Source organism: Drosophila albomicans, chromosome 2L (assembly GCF_009650485.2).
Source record: "Drosophila albomicans strain 15112-1751.03 chromosome 2L, ASM965048v2, whole genome shotgun sequence".
Lineage (NCBI taxonomy): Eukaryota > Metazoa > Arthropoda > Insecta > Diptera > Drosophilidae > Drosophila > Drosophila albomicans.
Genome location: NC_047628.2, coordinates 16,034,218 through 16,060,994, shown reverse-complemented (window position 1 = coordinate 16,060,994; position 26,777 = coordinate 16,034,218). Strand labels below are relative to the sequence as shown.

The window sequence follows — 26,777 nt, the reverse complement described above, 5'->3', positions numbered from 1 at the left end:
ATTATTAAGGATTAAAATATATATACACAAATATACCTGATTTTCAGCCAAAAAAAACTTTGACCCGTCGATGGCTTTTTCTACGTGTTACATACACTTCCTAATCCTAATTATTAAGAATTAAATGAAAATATTTTAAAATTGTATAAATAAGATTTTGGTCCTAAAACGAATAGTTTAACATGAAGCCAGTGCACATAACTAAAGTTTAACAAATTAGACAATCTACAAAAAATATAAATAACTCGCAATGCTAATAGAAGTTAAACATGGAAATTTAACTTTCTTTTTAATACAACATTATTTGAAAATTGCACAAATAAGCACTTAACCATGAATCAAAAAGTTTAACAAGAAGCCAACACAAATAAATCAAGTTCCAGCTGACTAGGAATTTAATTAAATATTGTTTAAAATAGCAGACGCTCAAACTAATTGATAAATTAATTAAATGTTTATAGAAAACACTCGAGTCTTACAGCAAATGCACGAGTATTTAAAACGAACTCGACCCCATATGACAAGAGTCAATTGTGAAATGAAAAATAGCTTTATAACCGCATGTTAAATCTTGCCTGAGCCATCTCACTTGCACTCGCACTCAGAAAGTAGCTCTCACTCTCTCTTACTCCTTAAGCCTTCGAGTTTAACGTGCGAGGCGGGGCGGGGCGGGGCCGGGCGGGGCCGGGCAGGGCGTAGGCAACACACAATTGCACAATATTTCCGGCAAGGTAATAAATAAATTGCATACGTAATTAAAATCGACGACTGTGCACAGGACTCTTGGTAGCAGGTCGCCCGGCAATTGTTACAGCAATTACAGCAACAACAATAACAAAAGAACCGAACAGAACATGAAGAAGAAGAAGAAAGTTTTCTGACTTGACTTGTGCTTCCTTTTAACGTCAACCAGTTGCCAGTTGCAAGCACAGTCCGTTTGCTGTTGTTGGCAGCTCTTTTGTTTTTTTGTGTTTTATTACAATTTTTTATTGTTGTTGTTGTTGTTTTTGTTCTTTTTACTTACTACAAGTTGCATGTGGAAACATGGATGCGGCTTTGCCATCGACTTGGGGCAGAAAGTGCTGCCGAGGGTAAGCACTGTTAACTTTGCTCGTTGCTGCTGCTTGTCTGCTGTTTGTTTTTAATCATATATATATACATATATGTATATGTACGTAAGTATATGTAGTATATATCGTAGGTTGTCTCTGGAGCCGCTTCGCTTGTTGAGCCATTTGCATTTGCATGACAAAAGCTCAACAGGAGCTGCCCAGTTCTGTGTCTTTTTCGCCTAGGAAACACCTTTTGATTGTAGCCAGAGAGTTGCCTCTTGCTTCACTCATTCATTCATTGTTTGCCACCAGTCACGCAATTCGTGTTTGAAACTGAGAGAACCTTTCTTTCATGCTCATAACTAGACCGACCATAACTTCATTTTTCACAACTTAACAAACAACAACAACAACAACGCATCCAAGAACAATAAGAGGTAACATGCATTGTGCACCCATTGCTGTTAATTCATTTGAGCATGGCTTTTTTTACTATTATTATTATTAACTTAAGACTTTTATTATAGCTAAGTCACATCGAATAATTCAAAACATTTCAGCTTAGACGTGAGCTTTGCATATTTTATACATAAATATGTTTTTATATGATTTCGTTTTTAAGGTATAACTTAATTTAAGTGTCGACATTTTTAATTCTTTTAGAGCTGTGCTGATTGTGAACTGCAATAAATCTCAATTGAGAAATTTAAAACGGTTGAAACTAAAGTGCTAGCTGATGATTAAACCGGCAATATACTCAGAAAACTAGGCGCAATATGGGTAATTCCAAAACGGAATTTGTCCCGTGCGAGACTCTTTACATTGAAAATAGCATAAACTGAAACAATTTTGAAAAATAAGAAATGTTTATTTTTATAGCTCTAGAGAAGTACTTTAATTAGAGCTAAGAATGGTTTTTGGAGATTTTTTACAGTTTTGTTTTCTGCAGTGATAAATCAAAAATTAAACCATTCGTACGCAAAATCAAAAAATGAACGAAATTATATATTTTTATCGGAAAATAGATCTAAGTTCCTAAAATCAATCTTAGTTCTAATATAGTGTGCTTATCTATGAATTTAAGAATAACATTCATTTTTTTTTTGCGTACGAATTGGTTCAATTTTATGTTATTTTCACTGCAGTGCACTGTAAAAAGTCTCGCACGGGACAAATTTCGCCATGGAATTACCCATATGTTGATTAAAGAAATAAATAACCAAAAGAAATATATTAAATGTACAACAACATATTTAAATATAAGTAAAATAAATACTTTGATCAGAGAACTGGCAAAATGTGTTAAATAAATTTAAGTTCGCATTATTGACCATCTAAAAAGTAAACTAAAAATGATTTCAAATATTTATAATTGAAATTTAAGTAAGAAAAACTAAATGACCAAAACGGAATTAATCTATACAATTAACCGAAATATGTTAACTATAATTAAAAAAAATATATGCAGGATGCACAGAAGCAAATATTAGTAAAAAAAAAAAAACACAATGATCAAATCAAATCAGATGATTTCAAACCCAAATCAATGGAATATGGAATACACAAATACAAATTTAAATATAAGAAGGTAAAACTCAATTATCAAATCTAATTCATAGAACTAATCGTACACCCACTAAAAAAGATTTAAACCCCAAAAAAGAATATGTAAAATTGATAAATACAAATTTAAATGAAAACCAGAAATAAATTCATAGATAAAAATCGTCAATAAGCACAACATGTTTAATAAAATGAATTTAAATTTGCATACCTATGAAATAGTTTTCAAAGCCAAAAACATATCTAAAGTGCAAACTACAAATGTGTATAAAAGTGAAAGAATTCAAAACAAAAGAGAACAATTTTCTGTACGTAAATAATTTATTTGAAAATGTAAAAGTATTAAAGAAATTTAATATAGAAATTGTAAAAATTTCTTTACATTTTTTAAATTAAATTTTTCTTTTAATTAAAAAAGTATTTATCATAGTCAAATTGTAAATGAAAAGGGTAAGCTGTTAGCTGCAATTACTGCACGTTATTTGTTAACTAGAGTATATTACAAGGAAAGCACTAACAACAATTAATTAACTTTCTACATGTGTAAGTTTACTTATAAATATATGTATATAATTTTTTTTTTTAGATTACTTAACTCTTTTGGCAGTGACAGGCTGACACGCAAGTGCAAACTTTTCTGTACATACTTTTTTCGTGTGATGTGGTAGCCGCTTTAAAGCCAAGATATTATGAAAGGTATAAATGTTGTCGCCGGCCTTGTGGCAAAAGGCAGCAGGCGACAGGCTGAAGGCAGGCGGCAACTGCTGTTGCTTGGCTTGACTTTTGCTGATGTTGTTTGCTGTCATGCGAGCCATTAAAAAATCAAAACAAGTTAACAGTTAACCAGCGAGAAGCGAGTAGCGAGTAGAGCAGCAAGAAGTAGCAGGCGAACCGGAAGCCGGAAGTGAGAACAGGGCGCTGCCGCAAGTTTGCGGTTGGCGACCGCGTGCGGCGTGTGCAGGAAGTGAACAACGCAGTTGAGGCAAAAGCAGAGGCAATAGCAGTAGCAGCAGCAGTCGAGACGATAGCCAAGCAGTCATTGTTGTTGCTGTATTGTTGCATCAAAGCCATGTTTCTGCGGCGCTGAAGCGAACGACGCGCGATAAAGTTGCCAACACGTTAACAAGTTTTACTCCTGTATGAGTGTGTGTTTGTGTGTGTATGTGTGTGCTGACATTTGCGAACCTTGTAGTCCAATGTCAGAGCCTGTTAGCCGACCTGTTGTTAGGACCTAAACAAACGAGGGTCATTTGCTGTCCACCTCCTTTCCCTTGTCCCCCCGCCCGGCAACAGCAGCAAATAATCGACAACATTTTTGGTAACAATTCAAGGCTTCAACTTGGCCCATTTCATGGAGTTGACAAACTTAACAGGGCAACCAAGCGACAGCCGCTGGCTAATGCTGCAACAAATCTACCTCGCTCACTCACCCAAATGAATTCTCTGTCTCACACTCTCGTTCTCACTCTCTTTGTCTCTCTCGCTCATTTCGACATCACTTTGGCATTATAATGCCATTAACTTTGTCAGAATTTAGCGCTGCAAATTTTCGCAACGACAATTTATGTATAATGAGCTCAGATCCACATCCCCCCAACTCAACCACACACACACACAAACCCGCACACTTATACACTGATAGTTGTACATGTATAAATGAACTTGCACTATATACACTTGCAACTAGCCGAGCGGGAGCTGGCAACCTAAAACATTTGAGCTAAGATTGAAACCATTTTTAATAACAAGCGAAAAAAGTACACACTTTAATAACTAATAAATAAATTTAATATATATGTATATTGGACATTATTTAAGGAAAGCCAAAAGCAGGCAATCTCTCTAATAAATGGATATAGGAAAGTATTTAAAGTATGCTTAAAGCAGCTGCTTCCATAGCGTATAGCTCATGATTTTAGTTGGATCTTCATCCAAAAAAAAAAAATACAAATGAATATGAAACAATGAAAAATGTGAACACCAATTAAACCCATTAATTTGTATATATTGAATGTTTAAGTCCCAGCTAAGAAGTTAGTTCTTTAAAGAAATATGGATCGAATTTTTGAGCTCGAACTCTTCATTCAACACTTAAAGAAGAATAAAGAAGAAATGAAATCTCTGGGACATAAATAAATATATTCGATATGTCCATATTGAATAACATATAGTGAAAGCAAAGTAATATCAAACATGATGGACCACTCAACTAATTTTAGCTAACGAGTACTAAGAAAATAAAATAGAATTATGTTTCTATTTCAATACATACTTTGAACATTTTGATTTGAGATGAATTTTTTTAGATTTTTGTTTAAATTATTAAATGTATAAAACTGCATTCCAACTGAATATAAAACAAAAAATAAAAAAATGTTATTTATAATTTAGGTAAGACTAATGCTATCACTTTTTTTTTTTAATTTTTGTTGTGAACATTATGATATCTTAGTTTACAAAACTAAATTTGACTAGGCTACATCGGTCTCCAGATATTGATTTATTATTTGGTAGTGTCAAAAATATGTTTACTGTGTTATTTCGCTGACAAAATGAGATTGTTTATGACAGCCGGCAACAAGGACAGCAGCAATAACCCGCTGCTAACTGACGTAGATTCTGTTGCAGATCCTCTGGCTGTGGCAGTGACTATGTCATTGCAACAAGCACTCTGCCACTGCAGTGGCAGGGGCACACACAGTTAGTGACGACAGCAAGTGGATGTACTGTGAGTACTGACTGTGAGTATTTGGCAGTCATAGACATCACAACTGCACGTTGAGCTAGCCGCTCATAATACTACTAAATATGTAGTAGTAAATGTGTGTATCTGTGTGGGTGATTGCTGTCTTTTGCCTTTGTCTAGGGTTGCCATGGCAGGTGAAATTTCTTGGAAACACCGCACAACAGCAGCAAGCAACCTCATTGTGGCAATTGGGAGCGTCAAGTCTCGAGACAAAGTTGCCTCATGACTTGCACACTGCAATTGAGTGTGCATACAAATGTACATACAATATATACATATATTCAAATGTATGTATTTGGCATGTTTGCATGTGTATGAGTGCTGTACATGGTTGTGTATATTTGCACTGTGCTTGACTTTGCTCTCGTCAGCGAAAAATTTGTGTTATTTGCTTGGGCTTTTCGGGCTTTTCTCTCTCTCACTCTAAAGCACTCGTTACCTCTCTCTCTCTCTCTCTCTCTCCTTCTCCTCTTGCCTTGCACTCAGCTTGAATTTATGACACCGCACACAGTATTCTGCATATTTGCACTGGGCAAATTAATTTCGCCTGCTGTATTTGAGTTCTGCGGTATGGCAACGCCCAGTTTCCCAGTTCCCAACTTGTAAGCAGAGCGCTGTGGAGTCGAGTGGAGTGTTGGTTTGTGTATTATATTCATAAAAGCGTTTGGTTAATTAAAAATTTCATCAAATTATTTGAATTTCCACATGAGGTGCCTGTTGCTGCTTCTGCTGTTGTTGTTGCCACAACTTCAACAATTGCATGCGTTGTGAAAACTTCTGGTCAGCTCTGTAATGCAATTCAGTTTGTATTCACACTTTTAATGCGTTGTAAATTAAACAAAGTTTCAATTTCAAACCCAAAAACCAAAAGCCGAGTAGATGAGAGTGCCGGAATTATACTCGAAAGTGTTGGGAGCCCTGGCACTAGGAGTATTATACATATATCAAAACTATTTGCTATAATTTAAATATGATTATACTTTAAAGTTTTGCATTTATACTTATTTAGAATTAATGTATATGATTGCTCAATTACATTGCACATTAAAGCGGTGTGCAAATTTGTGTGCAAAAATGCACTGAATGCTATACTTAGTATATTTATATAGTACTACATTGAAAATATACCAGATTGTCAGCCAAAGCTACTAAGACAATTCAAAAGTACTGTTCAAATAATTTGTACAGTTTTTTTTTGATCCCAACGTAATTTTACGAATAAAAACTTTCGTTGTTATTTTAGGAAAAAAAATATAATATATGTGTAGGTTTGTTGAATTGCATTGCACTTAAATAAATAGAGTTGGGGATAAGATTCTCAACTATAAAAATGGTTTACTTTAACTCAACTCAAATTTAGAATTATAAATTTAATGACCCACCCTAAGCTTAACTCAATTTTTTTTCCACCGCATTAAAGGGTTAATTTGCTCGTGATCTATTTAACTACTTGACTTTAATGCACTTGTATAAATAAATTGTGCCATTAAATATTGTTGAAGCACCACTTGAAAATGACGCAAACAGAACGAGCATAATAAATCCTAGTCGGAATTTGTAATAAATGTTTATAAAAATTTGAAAAAGTCACGTTTTTGGATTTCAAAATTAACAGTGAAGCGCACTTCTCCAAAGTCCATTTTTCTGTGTACTTATATTGTTTTTAGTCGAGTGGCAGAAGGTCAACTTTATCGCCAGTTTTACTCTCTTTTTCCCATCCTTGTCTCACTCTTTCAATTGCTGACTTCTCTAACCATTAGCAAATGCAGTCGTTATCTGCTAGAGATTTTTTTTATTTTCGCAACTTTCAGGAGTTTCAACAAAATTTCAATTGGTGCACGGAGTGCAGAGATGAGAACGTGATGTTTTCAATCAACACGAACAGCAAAATATGTAATTTGGACATTGAAAATAATGCTAAATTTTTCGGAATTATATTCGGAATTCTACATTTTTTTTTTTGAAAAATTGTTTAAAGTGTTTCTAGTAAGAAATATGTTATTTGGGTATTGAAAATAATGTTATAAATAGGCAAGTTTATTTTTCGGAAGGAGAAAATGTCTGTTTCTATATATTTTTTGTGGAATGTCAAAATACATAAAAATGTATTCTTGAAAAATTTCCCAGTACGAATATTACTTTAATAAAAATAATAAAAACTTTATGTACACCAAAAATCCCATTAAAAAGAATTTCCAAAATGAAAATATTTTTTAATCTAATAAATAAGTTGACTATTAGAAATAAGAAATTAGTTCTTTATATTTTGCATTGCGGAAACACATCTATGAAAATAAATTGCTTAAGGATTTTCTAGTAAGAATATTACTTAAATAAAAATGTCAATCTATAGAAGCACTGAAATCCCATTGAAACGAATCTCTGAAATGCAAATATTCTTTAAAGCATTTGCCTTTCGTGTCACGTAAGAGAAGCACACGTTATCATCTCACAGAGAATATATATAGAAGCGCTTTGGGTATATAGGCAAAAGTTTGACTTTTGCATTTGTCACAGTCAGTGGGAAAAGTTTTTAGCTTAAATTCCTGCATGCATTTTTCAACACGCAATTGGCATGTGACAGTCAAAATGTTTGCGCAAGATAGCACACATACACGTAGAAAGAGACAGACAGATAGAGGCGAGTGAGAAAGAGAGATAGAGGGGAGGAGTGAGAAAGAGAGATCACGAGACATGTGGGACAACAATGAATAGGAAAAAGGCATACGGAATCGAAATGTTTGATATATCAATTTGAAAAGTTTGACTTAGTTTCCCAACGCTGTCGGAGCGTTTCGATTAAAGTTTTCCATGCGGCAGATTAAAAACTTTTTTGTTCAGCGAGCTTCAACTTTTTGTGTGCCAAAACATTTTGCATTCTCTGCATTACTTTTGGCAGCCCAAGCATCCAAAACATTCAAGCATCCAATATGCAGCTCTTCGTTTCTCTTTTTTTACATTTTTTTCTTGGCAATCGCAAACATTTCTTGTCTGCCAATGCCAACTGTGCCATGGGCGTGAAAACAACAATAACATTAAGATGAAGTAAAGCTGGAAGCTGCCACATTCAAGTGCATACATTTAAATATCATTTACTGCCAAATTTGTGCAAAAAAACAATACGCTAAAATACGCATTCATTTGCATTGCCAAGTCAATGAAGTAGAACGATGCGATTGTAAAAGAAATGAAATGTAGAAACTTATAATTTCTGATACGGCACTGAAAAAAGATACTTTTTAGACTTGATAAAGATACTTTCTGTAAAATAAAGTAGACCAAAGCATTTGTAAATATATGAAATGGAGAAACTTATAAATTCTGATACACCAATGAAAAATAGACATCGGCTACAAAAAGATACTTTTTAGACTTGTAAAAGATACATTTTGCAATTACAATTAAATAAAATACTATACTTATACGACTTCTAAAATTTAAATCATATCTCTAAATTATAGTCGACCAAAAAAGAAAAAAAAGTGAAGTTTTCCACTTAAATATGCAAATCTAATAATATAGAATCAAGTATAATTTTCTATAGCTCACATTGTGGCCGACAAGAATCCTATTCACTATTATTAGATTAAGTCGTTGGATCAAGTCGGGATCAAAACGATACTTTTTCACTTGATAAAGAATATTATAGAAACTTGCAATTAAGTAAAATAGTCAAAACTCCTAAAACATCTTAACCAACAAGATAAAATTCTCTAGATTCAAATTTAAATCATAGCTCTAAATTATTATCGACCAATTGATTAGTAAAAAGTGAAGTCTTTCACCTAACAAATCAAATCTAATATAGAATCAAATACAATTTTCTACAACTCAAATTATCGACCACAAAAATCCTATTCAGTTTTAATACAATTGGGATTTAATCGTTGGTACACACCTGACAATAGGCTGGGCTATTAAATGTGTTGCGTGTGTTCCGTAAATTAGCGTTTCATTAAAAAACAAGTAAAATTTGTTCGCAATGTTGTCGGTTTGGAATCGAAAAAGGGCTTGCTGCTTCACATGTTGTCCGTGTCGATGTTCTCCATATCCGATTAAAATAAAAATAACCTAAAAGAGGGGGGCAAACGCAAATTAGTTGCATTACTTGATTAGAGAGAGAGTTGCACAATGCTATTATTAAAATTCAATTTCCTTTACGTGCACACATGGACCGCCGTGTGCAGGTTCAACTTTAGCTCAGCTCGTTTACGACATTTGCATGTCTAATCGAACTTAACAACCTTTCCATTTGCATTCCTGATGTGATAAATGTGTCCAACCGAAAACAATAAGAGCATGCAGAGAACAAGAGAGAGACGGCTACAAATTCATGAATGAATTTCGCTCGGTAAGTGCAAATTCCGGTGTGCAATTTGTCATGCAATTTCAGAAGATTGCGTGCTAATTTTATACGCCTGAAACTCTAACAAGATTCCGGTCCTCAAAGTAATCGCCATCATCCAGCGAGTCAAAGTCTTTCATATTCCAAAACTATTGTTAGTTAAATCAAATCACAAAAAACTGAAAAGCCAATTATGCTTTCTATTAAAGCATTTAAAATAGTGCTTAAAGAAAATCTATTGTGCCATGTGTTATCGATTGTTTTTAGTGTTAGGCAAATATCGATTATTTTGGGCTCTTTCCAATATTCTCCAGTGATGAAAAGTACCGAAATATCGGTAAGACAAAATATTGAATCAATCGATTTAAGGGCAACAATTGTAAGAGTAAAATTTTGAAATTAAGTAGTTAGGAAATTTTAACATATTTTCTTTGTAGTATGAAAATATTCTTACGGTCACACTTCAGACTTAAACGAATCTAATAATTCGATAACGATAGCAAATACCATCAACTTCCCGATTCAATTGCGAGTATTGTCAACCGAAACTTTATTCAGAAGAAAATAAAAACAAAATCTGATTATTGTGTAAGTTTGAGCCTACAAATTGATTTTTCAGTCAGCTTCGACTAATGTCTCGTAACTCTAAACTTTAGGAAAAAACCTGTAAAGCTAACAAAAATTTAATTTAGATTTACATCTAAAGGTAAGTAAATAGCTTGCATTTGCGTTTCGAATGTTAATGATTGATTTACATTACACAGAAAATATTGCAAAACTAAGATGTCGGATCGCAAAGCAGTTATCAAAAATGCAGACATGAGCGAGGAGATGCAACAGGATTGCGTGGATTGTGCCACACAAGCGCTGGAGAAGTACAACATTGAGAAGGACATTGCGGCCTTCATCAAAAAAGAGTTTGACAAGAAGTACAATCCAACCTGGCATTGCATTGTCGGTCGCAACTTTGGCTCCTATGTGACCCATGAGACACGTCATTTTATCTACTTCTACTTGGGTCAGGTGGCTGTGTTGCTCTTCAAGAGCGGTTAACAAAGGGAAAATGTGTCACATATGCAACTCTTATACTACAATATTCCAAATAAAGCAACGCGCAATTGAAAGATAAAGAAAAACAAAATTTGTATATGAAACGATAACAATAAGTAATCGATTGGCAATGTAAGCTTGTTGCACATCTCTAATCCTGACAAATTGCAAATTGCAACCCTGCAACACGTGTCCTCTAGTCACATGTGATTATGCGGAAATTGTCATAATATTGAATATGTAAAATATTTTTTTTGCGTCTATCCCTATGGTAAGTGTTTATTGCATTTTGCAAATGTTATTATTACTAAATTGCATACGCATCTCTCGACAGAGTAAGCACAGAGGCCGGATGTCGGACCGCAAGGTAGTTATCGTGGATGCAGAAATGAGCGAGGAGATGCAACAGAATTGCGTGGATTGTGCCACACAGGCGCTGGAGAAGTACAACATCGAGAAGGACATTGCGCAATACTTAAAAAAAGAGTTTGACAAGAAGTACAATCCAACCTGGCATTGCATTGTCGGCCGCAACTTTGGCTCCTATGTGAGCCATGAGAAAAGACATTTTATCTACTTCCGCTTGGGTCAGAGGGTTGTATTGCTCTTCAAGAGCGGTTAACGAAAAGCAAAGAGTATAATCATAAAATGTGTCATATATGCAACTCTTATACTACAATATTCCAAATAAAACAACGCACAATTGAAAGATAAAGAAAAACAAAATTTGTATATGAAACGATAACAATAAGTAATCGATTGGCAATGTAAGCTTGTTGCACATCTCTAATGCTGTCAAATTGCAACCCTGCAACACATGTTCTCTAGTCAGCTGTGATTTTGTCGCAAGCACAAAACAAAAATTTGATGAGCGTCAAAATTGTTTTTGTATTTAAGTCTCCATTGCATGAACAGTCAAATTTTAACTAATGCTAGCACACTTTCAGAAATTTGATAATTTGTGACTGCAAAATTATCCGAAAATTGTCATAATATTGAATATTTTAAATATTTTTTTGGCGTCTACCCATACGGTAAGTGCTTATTGCATTTTGCAAATGTTATTAATACTAAATTGCATACGCATCTCTCGACAGTTAGAGTAAGCACAGAGGCAAGATGTCGGACCGCAAGGCAGTTATCAAGAATGCAGACATGAGCGAGGAGATGCAACAGGATGCTGTGGATTGTGCAACACAGGCGCTGGAGAAGTACAACATCGAGAAGGACATTGCGGCGTACATCAAGAAGGAGTTTGACAAGAAATATAATCCAACCTGGCATTGCATTGTCGGCCGCAACTTTGGCTCCTATGTGACCCATGAGACACGTCACTTCATCTATTTCTACTTGGGGCAAGTGGCCATATTACTCTTTAAGAGCGGTTAACTTGCCACCTTGCCACACCTTCCTCTTTGTTTCCCCGTTACCAAAACCACCAATAATAATAGCTTATTCACAATTTTGTTGTAAACCCAGACGCATACACTCACACAACACAGAAATCTCGGAGATTTGAAATGGCACTGTTAATACACACAGATACATATTGTATAGCATATCTTCCACAAAACGTTAGGGAGATTGAAATAACATGCACAAATCACAGTTCGAATATTATATGTTATGATGGCAAACCCACAAATGCAAAACTAATCAACTAATAGCACCAATCACCACAGATAAACACATACAAAAGCGCACACAGATTTCGATAAGAATTAAATCAAGTATACAAGTCAAAATACATAATGCGTTTGGTTTCAATTCATGAATTATCGGTACTTAGAAGTGGTATAATGAACAGTTTAAGCGACTGTGATAAGGAAAGACAAAATTAGGCTTTAAATAAAAACTCAAATTAAAAATATGAACATGTTTCAAATACACAGTTCGTTCCATACATATTCTATTTATAGTATAGAAGACTGCACTTAAACTAAAAAAAAATAATCAACAAGTTAATTTGTTTAATGCTCATGCAATCATTGTTTATATATAACTCTTGTAGAAATAAAATTATTTGAAAGGAAATTCCATGCGAAATTCCATTCGTAATTACAAAACGCAAAAGCCATAGAGCTGATAAACTCATTAAAAAAAATAAAAGAAAAGAAAGAGTCGCTGAAACTTATGAGAGCAAACGAAGCTGCAGTCTAACTTCGCTTGCCGAACGCGACAGTTCAAGAAATTCTGATACGATGCTGAGAACTTACATAATCTGCTTTGCCCTTGTCAATTATTTGCTGTTCGAAGCAGTTGCATTCAATAAAACAGTACAACAGCAGCTGTTAAACAATCCCGAGGAACTGGACAGGTTCCTGGCTAAAGTGACAGCTGCACTTGACAAGAAGATTGCGCGATATCAGAATGTCACCCGTAAAATCGAGAACGGACTCAAGTATAATCAAAGATTGTTGCACAATAAAACAAAACTGGAGGATCATCTTTTGAATATCATCCGAAATGCAACACAATATCACAACAATCTCTGGGAGTTGACCAAACACGTGCGAAAAGAGTTCAAAATCATTGATGGATCGCATCACTGGCATTGCATTGTGGGTCAAAAGATCTATCACGATTTCGCAAATAGTACTGTGAATCATGTCTTTGTAACGTGGGAAGACAAAGAAGTTTTGTTGGTCAATGTAAAGAGAACCCCGTTAATACCTAAGAAATAAGTGTGTTATTGAAACAACAATACAGAAATAAAGTTTTAAATTGTGAAGAATGAATTCAAGGTCTTGAATTTTTTATGTGAGATTAATTGTGCGCACAGTTTATATTATTATTTGAGTTAAGCGTGGGCTGCTACGGCTGCTGCTGCTGATAAAATTTGTGATTTAACAGAACAGCAGTAGCTCGACTTTAAGATACTGTACGAAGCATGTTTTAACAAAGTTAAATAGAGAAAGCAATTGAATTTTGAGATAAATCTTGAGAGATAAATGAAAACGCGTCTCATTCGTAGAAATTGAATCAAATTTATTTCAAAATTGTATAATAAAAACATAAATTAGTCTTATTAAAAAAGGCTTTAAATCTTAAAAATAAAATATAAATGAATACTTCAAATTTAAATTTCAGAATTCGCGAGGAGCGATTAAATAAGTATATATTTATATTTAAATTAGGAGAACGATTAAGTTTTAGCCTTGCAGGGTATTTCTTTGGTCAACCAGCCGAAACTTTTTTATATGACCACTTATAGTCAAAAATATTAAATTAAAGACTGTAAATCGTAAAAAATTAAAATTAAATAATTAAAATTTAAATTTAAGAATTCATGAAAAGAAATTTAAGATTCAAGAAATAATAAAATATAAATTTAAATTTAAATTATGTGAACAATGATGGTATCGCCATTACAGGGTATTTTTTAAAAACCAATCACTAAAGACACGCACATACAAAAGCGCTCACAGATTTCGATAAGAATTGAATCAAGTGTACAAGTCAAAATACATAATGCTTTTGGTTTCAATTCATCAATTAACGTATTAATGTCAGTTCTAAGAAGCGGTGGGAGAGAAAATTTAGTTTTTAAATAAAAACACATATGTATTACAAATATAAATATGTTATATTTAGGTTCTATAAACCAAATTTATATACATATTCTATATATAGAATGCACTTAAACTTGAACAATATAAACAGCGGGAGAATTTATTTAATGCTCACAATTCAGGCAATCATTGTTTATAAATAAATCTTGTAGAAATAAAATTATTTCTTGGGAAATTCCATAAATGAGTTGTTCTACAAAATTAGAAAACACAAAAATCGCAGAAACTGATGATGAAAAGAAAGAGTAGCTGAAACTTATGAGAGCGAACGAATGTTTAGTCTCATTTCGTTTGGCGAACCCGACAGATTAAAAATTCAAATACGATGCTGAGAATTTGCATAATATACTTATCACTTGTCAATTATTTGCTGTTCGGAACAGTGGCATTAAATCACACAGAAAAAGAGTATCTGATAAATCATCCCGAAGAACTGGGCAAGCGGCTCGCTGAAACGAGGGATATACTTCAAAAGGAGAAACGTCAACGTCTGAAAGTCGCTAATGAACTCAAGCAAATAATTGAAACTAATTGGGAATTGTTACACAATAAAGCACAACTGGAAGAATATCTTTTGAATATCATTCGAAATGCAACACAACACCACAACAATCTCAGGCAGTTGACCAAACACGTGCGAAAAGAGTTCAACAATATTGATCGATCGAATAACTGGCATTGCATTGTGGGTCCAAAGGTCTATCACGATTTCGCGAATAATTCTGTGAATCATGTGTTTGTAACGTGGGAAGACAAAGAAGTTTTATTGGTTAATGTAAAGGGAACCCCGTTAAAACCTAAGAAATATGTGGGTTATTGAAACAACAATACAGAAATAAAGTTTTAAATTGTGAAGAATGAGTTAAAGGTCTTGAATTTTTTATGTAAGATTAATTGTGCGAACAGTTTATATTATTATTTGAGTTAAGCGTGGGCGGCTGCTGCTGCTGATAAAAATTGTGATTTAACAGAACAGCAGTAGCTCAACTTTAACATACTGTATGAAGCATATTTTAACAAAGTTAAATAGAGATAGCAAAGTGGATAAGAAGACATCTCATTCGTAAGAACAGGTTATAAGATAATAAATAAAAAAAAGATTGAAATTCATTTAGAATTTGGTAATAAAAACAGAAATGAATCTTATAGTTGAGATGAACATAAAATAATCTTATTATAAAAAGGCTTTAAAATCTTAAATATATACTAAATGAATACTTCAAATGTAAATTTCAGAATTCGCGAGGAGCGTAATTAACTAAACATATACATTTAGTAGAATAACATTTAAATTATACTTAAATTGGGAGAACGATTAAGTTATAGCCATTACAGGGTATTTTGTTGTTCAGACTACTCTATTCTATGACAACGTATAGTCAAAAATATGATTTTAGAGACTATAAATTGGAAAAAGATTAAAAATGAATAATTCAAATTTAAATTTAAGAATTCAAGATTCCTAAAAAACAAATAAAAACTTTGATTATGGAACTATTGTCATTACAGGGTATATCTTTGGTCAGGCAACCTGAACTATATATGAAATTTGAGACTATAAATAGCAAAAGAAATAAATAATCAAATAAATTAAGAATTCTTGTAATTCAAGAAATTAAAAATAGGAATTTGAATTATGCTATTAAACTATTTAACAGGGTATATTATTAGTCAACCTGCCTCAACTTATATTATATGACCACTTAAATTTAACAACAGCTGGCACCGCACATCGATCAAGTCCTTTGAGTTAATCTTTATGTATCGAGCTGCATCATAAGGTAAACAATGTTCGCCAACTGATGAAGGCAGCTCGTCTGCATTGCGTGTGTGTGTGTGTGCTTGTGTATTTATGTGTGCTTGTATGTGTGTGCTGTGCGCCTCTGTGAGTTTACACCTGACAGTGGCAAATAAAAATGGCTTAATTAAGTTAATTAAAATATTGTTGCTGCTGCACGCGGTTCGCATTTATGTGCTTTTATTATCTCGGCGATTGTCAATTTTCGGACAGACCAGGACCTTTATGGCCAAAAGGATGTCGCCAGCTTATGCAATAGCATTGTGGGGAGGATTCCATAATTATGCCAGCGCACGTAGTCAATGCCAGAGCCAGAGCCAGAGAATGACAATACTATTAATAAAGTTGCTCTACTGGAAATATGTATTTTCTGCATTGCATTGTATTCTCTTTTGTTGTTGTTATTGTTGTTGTTGTTATTTGGTTCAATATGAAAATGTTTGCCTGGCGGCCAAACAGATGGACAAATTGTTGAGAATCGTTGTCGTCCTTTTTGAGCCGCTTTTACAGTTGGACGACTTTTGGCCTTGCCTGATGACGAGCTGTTCCAGAGGTTCAGGATCAGGTTCAGGTTTGAGTCTGAGGATTCTGGCACACAGACAGATTTTCATGCATATTTCATGTTACGTTTAAATACACAGTCGCAATGCCGCTGCTGCTGCCATGCTTAACAAAATCCTTTGCGATAATAAAACGCAAAAAAAAAATCATTTTAAGTGCTATGCACGCAACTCTCAACTGGCCCAATCACAATCAGGTTTATGTACGAAACGTACGCGCTCTTTATTAATATTTTTACGTTTGTCAATTTATGGTAATTTTTTATGTTCTAACATTAAAAACAACAAAAGGCCGCATAGCCAGGTGAATTCATCATTTATTTGTCCCTTACTCCGTACTCCTTTTTACTCTCAGTTCTCTGTTTCCCCTGCTAAGCACGTTCATCGCATTCTGATTCCGCTTCTGACCCCCAAGAAACTAAACGTCCTCTGAGTCCCTTCAGTTCCGTGGTGACTTTTGTCGCCAGCAGCTGTTTTGGACAATTTGAATTGCCTTCGCTTGTTTTGCTCAGCTGAATGGAGCGACTTTTGTTGAGTTTGCGCAGGAACGCTATTTCAACTCTGACGAGTAACTAAACTCTAACGAGTTTCGTGGTAACTCGTTTATAATCTATTTTTTAAATATTTGAAAAATATTTAGAACAATTTTTCTGTCGAGCAAGTCAAACTTTAAATATCAAAATGATTGATATTAAAGATTCTTCCCGACTTATGCATTACATCATCGTAATAAAAAGAAACTACTAAAAGCAATGCCAAAATAGAACAAATTTTAAATTACGACACAATTATTTCACATGATAATAAAAGAACATCAAATATCATTGATATATATGAGATTATGTGTGAAGATTTCTCAATACATATATGCATTATATATATATAAATACGGACGAACTTTGATGATTATGAACTTATTAACATTGTTTCGTTTAGAGTGCTGTAATATGATCGAATTAAATTAAAAATGTATTGATCGTTACATAAATTAATTTAATACAAATTTGGCAAGTTCATTAAAAAAAAATATATATAACTGAAATGAAATTTTTGCAATTTCTGTATTTTATGTTAAAGAAACTGTTGAAATATTTATAAAAGAAAACAAAATTTTAAAATAAAAGTAATTTTACTACAAATATTTTTTATATACATTATTTTAATCTTGAAAAAAAAAAAATATGTTAGCTTCGATTTCAGATGCTTCATTTAAAATATAAGTTACAATTTAAATTTACTCAACATTTTGAAGACCAAATTGATGATAATCAATTTCCGTATAGGAAATTCGAGCAATTTCCATGTCACACACACACACACACACACTCACAGAAAAAAAAAGTAACCGAAACTTGTTTGTGCTTTTGAGCGGTTTCTTTTGCGGGAGCCAAACAAAAAAAATTACAGTCGACAGCACTGACCTCAATATTAAATTACACAACATGACTTGAATAAACACACACATATACACACACATACACTCAATATACACACAAAAAAGAAAGAAAACAATTGCAAGTGCCATAGATACGAGCGTAATTGCATTTTACTTTGTTGCATTTGGTCAGGCAAAAAGCTAGAAAGCCAAAGTCAACCAACCAACCAGCCAACCAGACAAACAAACACAACAAAATACACACTCACATACACTCACGCATGGTATATATTCATATGCTTTTTTGCAGCTATTATTATTCTTATTATTATTATTGCTTTTATTTTTGTTGTTGTTAATTTGTAACTATAAAACGCAACAAAGCCAAGCGGGTCAACATGTGTGTGTGTGTGTATGTATGTATGAGGAGTTGGAAGAAAGACAGCGGAGGTCAAAGGGCTGGGTTAAAGTCAACACTGTGACTAGTTTTATCAGTCAGTGGCACAAAGCGTGTGGCAACCAGCAACATATAGCAGCAGCGCACACATGGCTGCAGCTGCAGCAGTCTGACAATGACAAAAAACTTAATGAAACATAAACAAGACAACGGTGGACTCCGGGCGGGGTGGAGGTGAATGGGGAGCGTAGATGGAGGGCATCAGCCAAGCAAACAATAATAAAAACCGCACAAAATAAAATAGACAACGCCAACAAAATGCAACATCAACAAGAGCAGCGGCAAAAACGAGAAAATTCTCATTTGTTGCGCAATTTAACATATAACCAAAATCAACAAGGACAATTGCTGTCGTGGAGATCGAATGGGAGACACTCTATATAGTAGCAAGATACCCTATAATTTGTATAGAAAGAGGACTCGACAAGGATTATATTTTCTATCTTATTTTACAAGCTTTGTTTAACATCCTGAAGTATTGTGAGTACAATTTGCATCATATATACAAAAATACTAAATACTAAAATATAATGCATGATACTGAAATACTAATATACTATTATATTTAATTGTAGATACTAAAATATTAAATATACCAAAAATAATATAATCCACCATAAATAATAAAAACCTAATATACTAAAATTTATATTTCATCATAGATACTAAAATGTTATACTGCCTCTAATAAAGTGGTAAATACTAAAATAATAATATTTAATTATAGATACTCGAAAACACTAAATACTAACATGACAAATAATATATGATAAATACTAAAATAAAAATATTCTAAAATATAATATTTAATTACAGATAATCGAAAACACTAAATACTAATATGACAAATAATATTATATATTGCAATATAGATACCAAAATAATTAACTAATATACTAAATTATTATATTGCATCATAGATACCCAAAATACTAATATACTAAATTATTATATTGCATCATAGATACTGAAATACTATATTGCCTATAATAAAGTGAAAAAATCTAGTGCAAGTAACAAAAAGTAAAATAAAATATAAATATAAAAATCTAAAATCTTTTGTTTAATTAAAGTTATCAAATTGCATACTCCCATGTCTAATTATCAACCTTCATGGAATTAACAGATAATACTTGGTAACCAAATTAATGGGAAGATTTATAGTAGAAGCACAAGTCGGAAAATCGCTGTGGTATTCCATAAAGCATGCACTGGATAATCGCACACATAAACAATAATAATCGCATGTCAGCCAGACTCTGTCAGGCAGTCGGGAGAATTCTTTGCAGTTTCCTTAACTGAGCCGGAAACTTGCATCGCTTCGGCGTGATGAATGGAGCCAAGCGCTGTCCTCCACTTCCCACTTCCCACTCCCTCCAACGGCAACCACAAAACCCATCAGCCCAACAATTCGCATGGGGAGAATGAAGGAGGCTGAGCGTCAATTTTTCATTCAACATCCTCAGCCATAAGAGTCGGTCTCTGTCTTGTATGAATTTTGGGAATATCTGACTCCCTCACTTCCACTATCTTTCTCGCATTCTCTTTCTCTCTTGTGTGTCTCTTGTCGTTGACCATTGTCAGTGTCTCCTTTCAAAGCACTTGTCTTGACTTGGACTCGGACTCGGTTTTGGTTCTAGTCTCTCAGCTTTGGTTTCCATTCGTTCGCTTTAAAGCATTGTCCACAATTCTCTTGTTAGTTTTTGGATTTATTTGAAATACTCTATAGAAACATTTGCCAACGGAATGATGCACTCGATCAGAGTATAATTTTATATTATCAGTAATTGAGGTGAACAAAATAGTAGATTATTATCTAGGGTATTTCGTATTCGCATTGCCCGAATCACTTGTATATTTTTGTTACTTTTTGTTTGTTTTATTTGTTGCCTTTTGATAAATTGTGCGCCTTTCGTTCTGACACATGTCAGCGTTTGTCTGCCCATTGTGAAAACAATATAGAGGCATTGTTTTATTTTACGGCTTGCGATTGTCTAGAATGGAGACCGCAAAGGTTATCGCACTTTTTCAATTTCTAGAGAATAGCAATTGCTCATGTATCTGAAGACAGGTATGACAGAAGCTCATGTCCTTTACAGGGCAATGCAACTGTAGCCAAATATAAAAATAGGACTAGATACACTCAAGAATTTAAAGAGAAACCAGATTAGAATTCAATAGTAAGTTGAGATTCAAATGATATAAGATTGAAGACTGACTAAATGCATAATATGACGGAGAAGATATCGAAGATTACGAAATACATTAAATACATTAATTTAGAAATCAAAATCTAGCCCAATAATATAAGATTGAACACTAAGTAAATGGAACATAATCATTAAAATTATTTTTATATTATACTCCCAATTATTATTTAAAAATAGTCAACATCTTATTAAGAGAAATTGAAGCAGCGACAAGAAATGTAAAAATACCGAAAAAGTATTATTAAATTTATTAATTAATAGGAAACGCATTTAAATTCAATGGTTATAATAAACCACAATATTTGCCTACGTACTCGTATGTATGCATTATATGTTAAGAACTGAGCTCGGTTGTTGCTCTGATGTCAGCTGTTTACTGTCGCTTCAGTGTGTTTCACTTGATTTGACAACTGTGGGTGCACTTCGACTGACTGACTGTGCTGTCCACTTGGCAAAGCGCCCATTGTCCGACACGGGACATGGGGTTTGGGAACAGGACAGGACAGGACAGTACAATACAGAACAGGACACGGGTGCACATGTGCTGTCAGTCAGCCGCTGGCTGCTCTGATGTCCCCATGTCGCATTTTGTGTCAGTGTCAGTTTATGCGCCTGACAGCGTCAACAATTTTATTTACTTAATTTGGCTTTAGTTTGTCATTTATTTACTTGTTTGCCCGAAACAGCCTAGCGCACTCTACTTGCAACCACCCATCAGCCATCTCGCTCTGCTGCATGTTATCTCCATCTCATGGGTGGCACGCTTCCTATATAAGTACTATAACTGTATATATGACTGTGTATGTGTGCTTGTGCGTCTCCTAATGTCTGTTGTTGTCACTTTGATGCTTGACGTTGGCCCAGTTGTTGCTGCTTGTCTTTGTTTACTCTAATAGGCGGGTCGCTTTGATAATATCAAATTGTTTGTGGTAAAGTGAAAATGCACGGGTATTTACCACACTTTTACTCATATTAATCTATTTATTTCATTCATGGTAAAGTTCACTTTTTGACTAAATATATTTAAAAAAATATGCGATTTTGGTATAATTTTGTGAATTTTAGCTGAAATAACTAAAGTAGACTTTTTTTAATATATAAAAAATATTCGATATATTTTCCAATATTCTTACTTTTTCAAATTTGTATTAATAATGATACCCCTGATGTAATGTTGCTCTGCTTCCCATCCAAAAATATTTTATATGTTTTTCTTGAAATTTTTCATGATTCCCATGAATTGTAGAAAAAGCTTTTGAAAATCAATTCTTTGGAAAAAATTTGCTACAATAATTAGATAATTAGAAAATTTAAAATGCTATCATAATACTGCCTTTTTTATTTTGTAAAATTTGTTAGGTTTTTAAATTTTCTTAATGTTATTCTTCTCAATATATTCGAAAGGGTATTTGACCTTCGACTCTTCCTATTATGTGCTTTTCGCCGGTTTGTTTTTTGCTTTAACCGTGACCGCACTTTATTGCATACGGCTGACTTTGTTGTTATTGTTGTCGTTGTTGTTTTTTTTCGAAACGTGCTCTTGCATTTTTTATGAAAATTTAGAGCCTGTTTGTTGATATTGTTACACTTGCGCGCACTTTAATTAAATATTTATTTCAATCATTTTGGGGCCAAATGGAAAATGCGTTCCGGTAATAACAACAGCGCGAACAACAGGAAATCACAACAGAAGTTAAAGTGAGAGTGCGATAAGGAGTGAGAGGCAGAGAGATAGAGAGAGAGAGAGGGGAGCAAAGAGACTGCACTAACATTTGTCATTACACATTAATAGCGCATCATTAATTTTTCGTGAGCTGTTGGCCAAATGAATGCTGCTGCTACCAAGCAAGCAAGGGCCAAGTCCCGTTAATTAATGTATGCCATTTAGCCGGAAAATTGCAGGGGTGCACACACTCACACTCACTCGTCTCGTATATGTGTATGTGTGTCTGCATGCCCATCATAATGAGCGCCAATTTAGTGCTCTTGTGTGTGTTTATATGTGTGTGTGTGTGTGTCGTTGTCGCCACCGCAAACAAGCAAAGGCCAAAGCCGCAGGCCCGCCCCTGCTACTGCCCTGATATCGGCTGAACTTCCAAGCTCTCCACTCTCTTGCTCTCTTTGTGGGTCGCTCTCTCAGCCCAGCAGGTATGCTTGATTAATGCTTTATAACAGAACACACACACACACACGTACATGCATATGCACAAACAAAACATGGATGCCGCTGTCTGAATGCTGAGCCCGCAGCTGTTGCCCTTTGCTGTCCCCCCTGCCACCTTTTGCGACCCATGCTATTTAACATTAATTTAGTGGAATGCTGCAAAGGAGTACGGAAAGCTTTTCAGCGTCGTCGTCGTCGGCGACACATGTTAATCCTGTCGTTGATGCTACCACACAACCACACTCATATTCTCACATTCACAATCACATTCACATTCATTTTGTACTCACCCCATGAAAAGCAGTGTATAATCGGTTTTGGGGCTGCATAGATTTTCAGCGCTTAAGCACATTTCATTCATTAAATTTGTTAAATACATATTGTTAACATCGAGACACGCACTAGTAATAATATTAATAACACTTTGATTGCAATTAAACACCGATTTTAACACGCACTTTTATTTTCCCGCACAATTCGAGTTAACGCGACATTTAAACTGACTGAAAAAAAGAGCTTCTTAATATCAGGTAGCATCGCAGAATATTGATGAGTGAAACAGATGGCAAAAGTTCATTTTGATTTGCATGCAGCGATCATTGGTGACGTCACAATTGGCAAACGTTGCGCTAACCACTCTCGCTTTCATCTCTTTTGTACTGCTATGTGAGAGATCTTTGAGCTGCTCTCTGCGTTGATTGTTGTTGTTGTTCGAGTTCGAAATTGAGTGTGCAGTTGCTGCTAGCTCACAGCTTACGCATGCTGCACTGCTCACGCCTACGCTTTGACATCACGTCTTTTCGGTACTTCAAATTCGAAAATTGTCTTTTTCTAATCGCTCCTTTCGGAATTCAACGCGGTCCCACAATATTGACCGAGTCCTTTGCTTCGCTTAATTTCGAAGTACAGTTTTTCATTTACATACTAACATACTATGTTATGTGTGTTGGAGCTTGTATGCATGTGTGCGAATATTTCATTGCTAGATAAAGCTTGATGTGTTAAAGCTTTCTGCTTGTTCTTGACGCCTAACTTTTGCATGAATATTGATATTAAAAATAAATATTAAATCTGTAAACTATATTTATATTTTAACTATTATTTGTTAAAAAACTAAACTAAAAAACTATTATTTTGGGGGCTTTTATTTACATATGTATGTAGGTATATGTTATATTCGTATATCATTAAAAAAATATTATTTCCTTATAAAGATTAATAAATCTTTCCTTCACTCATTGAATTTAGATTAAAGAGAGTTATAATATTGGCAATCAGCTGAAAATTTGTTTTCTCTTTTTTTTTTTTAAATTTTGTCTTGACATTTTATTTTTGTTGTCTACCATTCAAATACGAAGTTGAATAAATATCAAGTATTGCATTTTGTTTATTGTATTTTAATTAACATTTTTCTGACTCTTGACAAACTGTCATTTTCAAAATATCAATATTTAAATTCGTAAATTTTAAATTTTAACAAACATATTCGGTCATTCCTTATGGGCAATAATAAGGCACCTATAAAGGCAACGTCTCCGCGTTGCCTGCGCTGCTGTCCGTCGCCCTGCTGCGGACCCTGCGTCTCCTACTGCATATTCGACCTCGAGAGCGCTGTCTTCGGTAAGCTACAGAAGTTATTAAATATTGTTATGATATATAGTATCGTATAATTTATAGATACTCGACACATTTATCAACGCGCTTGCCGAGAACTGCTCGCCAGCTATAATAGAACGCTGCCCGAGGCGGTTTTAATGCAATGCGGCCCAATGGAGACACCCGAAATGGCCGAATTAATATGCCGCAAATGCTCCTTGCCGATTGTTTGGGAACAGTTTCTGATGCAGCTGAATGAGCACACCTGCGAACTGATTGCGAATCCCCCACTAATGGAAGGTGTCGAGCGATTAGTGCAACATTTGCACTGCAATTGCATTGGCTTGGCTTTAATCACATCCAGCAAACGTTCGTTGTTCTGCCAAAAGATACGCGGCCATGAAGAGTTCTTTGAGCTGTTCGATCATGTGCTCTGCGCAGATGAATACAATCAACCCAAACCGCAGCCGGATTGTTATTTGCTTGCCATGGAACTGTTTTGCGAGCGTCCTCCGCCGGATTGTTGTCTGGCCTTCGATGGCACTACGAAGGGTGTTCAGGCGGCGCGAGATGCTCGACTTCAGGTGATAATGCTGCCCGATCCAGAGTTGCCTTGCTGTTATTCAGAGTTGGCCACACAGCGTCTGCAAACTCTGAAAGATTTCGATCCCGAAGACTTTGGCATGCCATATTTAGCTCCGTTGCCAGAACCAACTCCGGAACCAACGCCGCGCTCCAGTCGAGTTGAGAAGCGCGTCTTTACGTCTCAGCTGGAGGAGGAGGAGGTGCGTGACAGCACTTTGGACGAAGAGGCGCCACCACCTGAGGAGCCAGCGGAGGAAGCTGCATAAATTCATAAATTTTTAAATAAATTGATTCGCAAGCAAATGCAATATTCAATTTCCTTAAGTCAAATTCGTAATTATGGGCCGGATAAGTGGCAGTAATAAATCGTATCAAAATGGCAACATTTTATCACTCATTGTTGCATAGTCGTATATTACTCATACGACATGTGTGTGTGTGTGTGTCGCTCGTCTGGCATCAACACACAACTTTTGGCCAACTTATAATTACTTAATGTTTTAGCCAGACTGCACTTTCCTCCCTCGAACAAAGCTAACTCCAATCTCAGTGCTTCAGCCTCGTAAAAGTAAAGTGAATAAACCTTTTAACTCTTTATGTGCGTCTGCCTTGGCTGTAACTTTTCTTTTCCTTTCTTTTTTTTTTTTTTTTTGTTTTATAATCATTTTATTTTTGCTTTTTCATTTTAGCCCCTGCTTCCGCTTTTGCCTAATGAACGCACGCCACAGGAAACACTCAAGGGCACAGCAAAAACTGAAATGGAAATAAATTTGAAAAAAAAAATGTTTTTGAAAAAAAAAAAGTGTAGAATAATAACCACAGATGACACAAAGGGTTTTTTTTATATTTTTATTTTCTCATTTCTTAACTTGATTAAAATCGATGTCTGAGGAGTTTGAAATTGGTTTTAGACATGCAAGATTCAATGAACTCCAATGGCGACAAGTGCGAATTTCGCTAATGGCTTTGAACATTTGAAATAGGTAATTTCATAGTTAATATCAAGGTATTGCTTAAATTTCAAGAGTTTGCAATTTAAAGTTTTTATTTTAAATTCAAAATATTATTACAATAATTTAAAATTTGACGAAATTCAAGATAGTATTCCAACAAGTTGCAAATCATCTCTCTATTAAAATAAATATTTATTTACTATACATTACATTTATGAAAATTGCCTGTTGATAACTTTTAAATTTAAAAAATTTGCCGTTTTTTTTAAAAAGAAAATAATTCCTAATTTGCAAATACTTTCCATACATAATACTTTAGTATTTATAGATTTATAAAAAACATTATTGTTGGCGGGCGAACTAAATTTTCTACTGGGGCTTCGCCAGCGCATTTCCTACTGGGCATTTGTAATCGGTGATTCTCTTTTGTGCATTGGAATTTCACCGTTACGTTCGCTAGAAGTAGCAATGCAGCTGCAAATTTCGGCAGCGTGATTTAATTTGAATTTGTATTTGAGCCCAAGCAGAGGCAAATAATTGTTAACAATTAAATAGGGATTTGAAGGTGTGCGCAGAGCACGAATGTAAGTAAAATTATGAAATTATATGAAATGTAAATAATGTAATGAAAATAATAAAGATTTCAGCAAATTTTGATCCACTACAAGTTGTTGTTTTCGAGTAATGGATTGCTCGAGGTACGAGCAACGGCACACCAACCAAGGCACGGATCCGGTGCCAACATTCTGAA

General features: G+C 34.5%; 4 protein-coding genes and 1 long non-coding RNA gene across 6 annotated transcripts in view; 4 read left to right on the top strand and 1 right to left on the bottom strand.

Annotated features, from left to right (window-relative positions):
* The window catches only part of LOC117564821 (uncharacterized), a 35,074-nt gene extending 25,165 nt beyond the window's left edge, over positions 1–9,909 (bottom strand). The window contains exons 1-2 of the long non-coding RNA XR_004571794.2: positions 9,523–9,909; positions 9,260–9,432 (exon numbers count right to left, since the gene is read on the bottom strand). This is a non-coding gene — a long non-coding RNA (uncharacterized LOC117564821). The remainder of the gene's footprint in view (positions 1–9,259; positions 9,433–9,522) is intronic.
* A 286-nt stretch (positions 9,910–10,195) lies between these two features.
* On the top strand, positions 10,196–10,847 carry LOC117564819 (dynein light chain 2, cytoplasmic-like). Its single transcript, XM_034243741.2, has 3 exons — positions 10,196–10,294; positions 10,363–10,412; positions 10,471–10,847. Exon 3 carries the CDS (start codon positions 10,490–10,492, stop codon positions 10,757–10,759), a length of 270 nt encoding a protein of 89 aa, XP_034099632.1. The 5' UTR covers positions 10,196–10,294; positions 10,363–10,412; positions 10,471–10,489; the 3' UTR covers positions 10,760–10,847.
* Positions 10,848–10,924: 77 nt separating this feature from the next.
* On the top strand, positions 10,925–11,536 carry LOC117564818 (dynein light chain 1, cytoplasmic-like). The gene is made up of 2 exons (XM_034243739.2): positions 10,925–11,027; positions 11,091–11,536. The coding sequence occupies exons 1-2, from the start codon at positions 11,025–11,027 to the stop codon at positions 11,376–11,378; spliced, it is 291 nt and encodes a 96-aa protein (XP_034099630.1). The 5' UTR covers positions 10,925–11,024; the 3' UTR covers positions 11,379–11,536.
* Positions 11,537–11,640: 104 nt separating this feature from the next.
* LOC117564820 (dynein light chain 1, cytoplasmic) lies at positions 11,641–12,501 on the top strand. 2 transcript variants are annotated; one of them, XM_034243743.2, is made up of 2 exons: positions 11,641–11,790; positions 11,854–12,501. In XM_034243743.2, exon 2 carries the CDS (start codon positions 11,876–11,878, stop codon positions 12,143–12,145), a length of 270 nt encoding a protein of 89 aa, XP_034099634.1. In that variant the 5' UTR covers positions 11,641–11,790; positions 11,854–11,875; the 3' UTR covers positions 12,146–12,501. The 2 variants fall into 2 exon arrangements, with proteins under 2 accessions (XP_034099634.1, XP_051858019.1); XM_052002059.1 differs by having other exon boundaries at positions 11,654–11,790; positions 11,858–12,501.
* Positions 12,502–24,285: 11,784 nt separating this feature from the next.
* On the top strand, positions 24,286–25,456 carry LOC117564201 (probable pseudouridine-5'-phosphatase). Its single transcript, XM_034242879.2, has 2 exons — positions 24,286–24,512; positions 24,570–25,456. The coding sequence occupies exons 1-2, from the start codon at positions 24,392–24,394 to the stop codon at positions 25,337–25,339; spliced, it is 891 nt and encodes a 296-aa protein (XP_034098770.1). The 5' UTR covers positions 24,286–24,391; the 3' UTR covers positions 25,340–25,456.
* Positions 25,457–26,777: the final 1,321 nt, after the last annotated feature.

Coding starts and splice junctions, on each gene's coding strand:
- LOC117564819 (XM_034243741.2), top strand. CDS start 10,490: ATGTCGGATCGCAAAGCAGTTATCAAAAATGCAGACATGAGCGAGGAG.
- LOC117564820 (XM_034243743.2), top strand. CDS start 11,876: ATGTCGGACCGCAAGGCAGTTATCAAGAATGCAGACATGAGCGAGGAG.
- LOC117564201 (XM_034242879.2), top strand. CDS start 24,392: ATGGGCAATAATAAGGCACCTATAAAGGCAACGTCTCCGCGTTGCCTG. Junction 24,513..24,569: donor CCTCGAGAGCGCTGTCTTCG/GTAAGCTACAGA, acceptor TATAATTTATAG/ATACTCGACACATTTATCAA.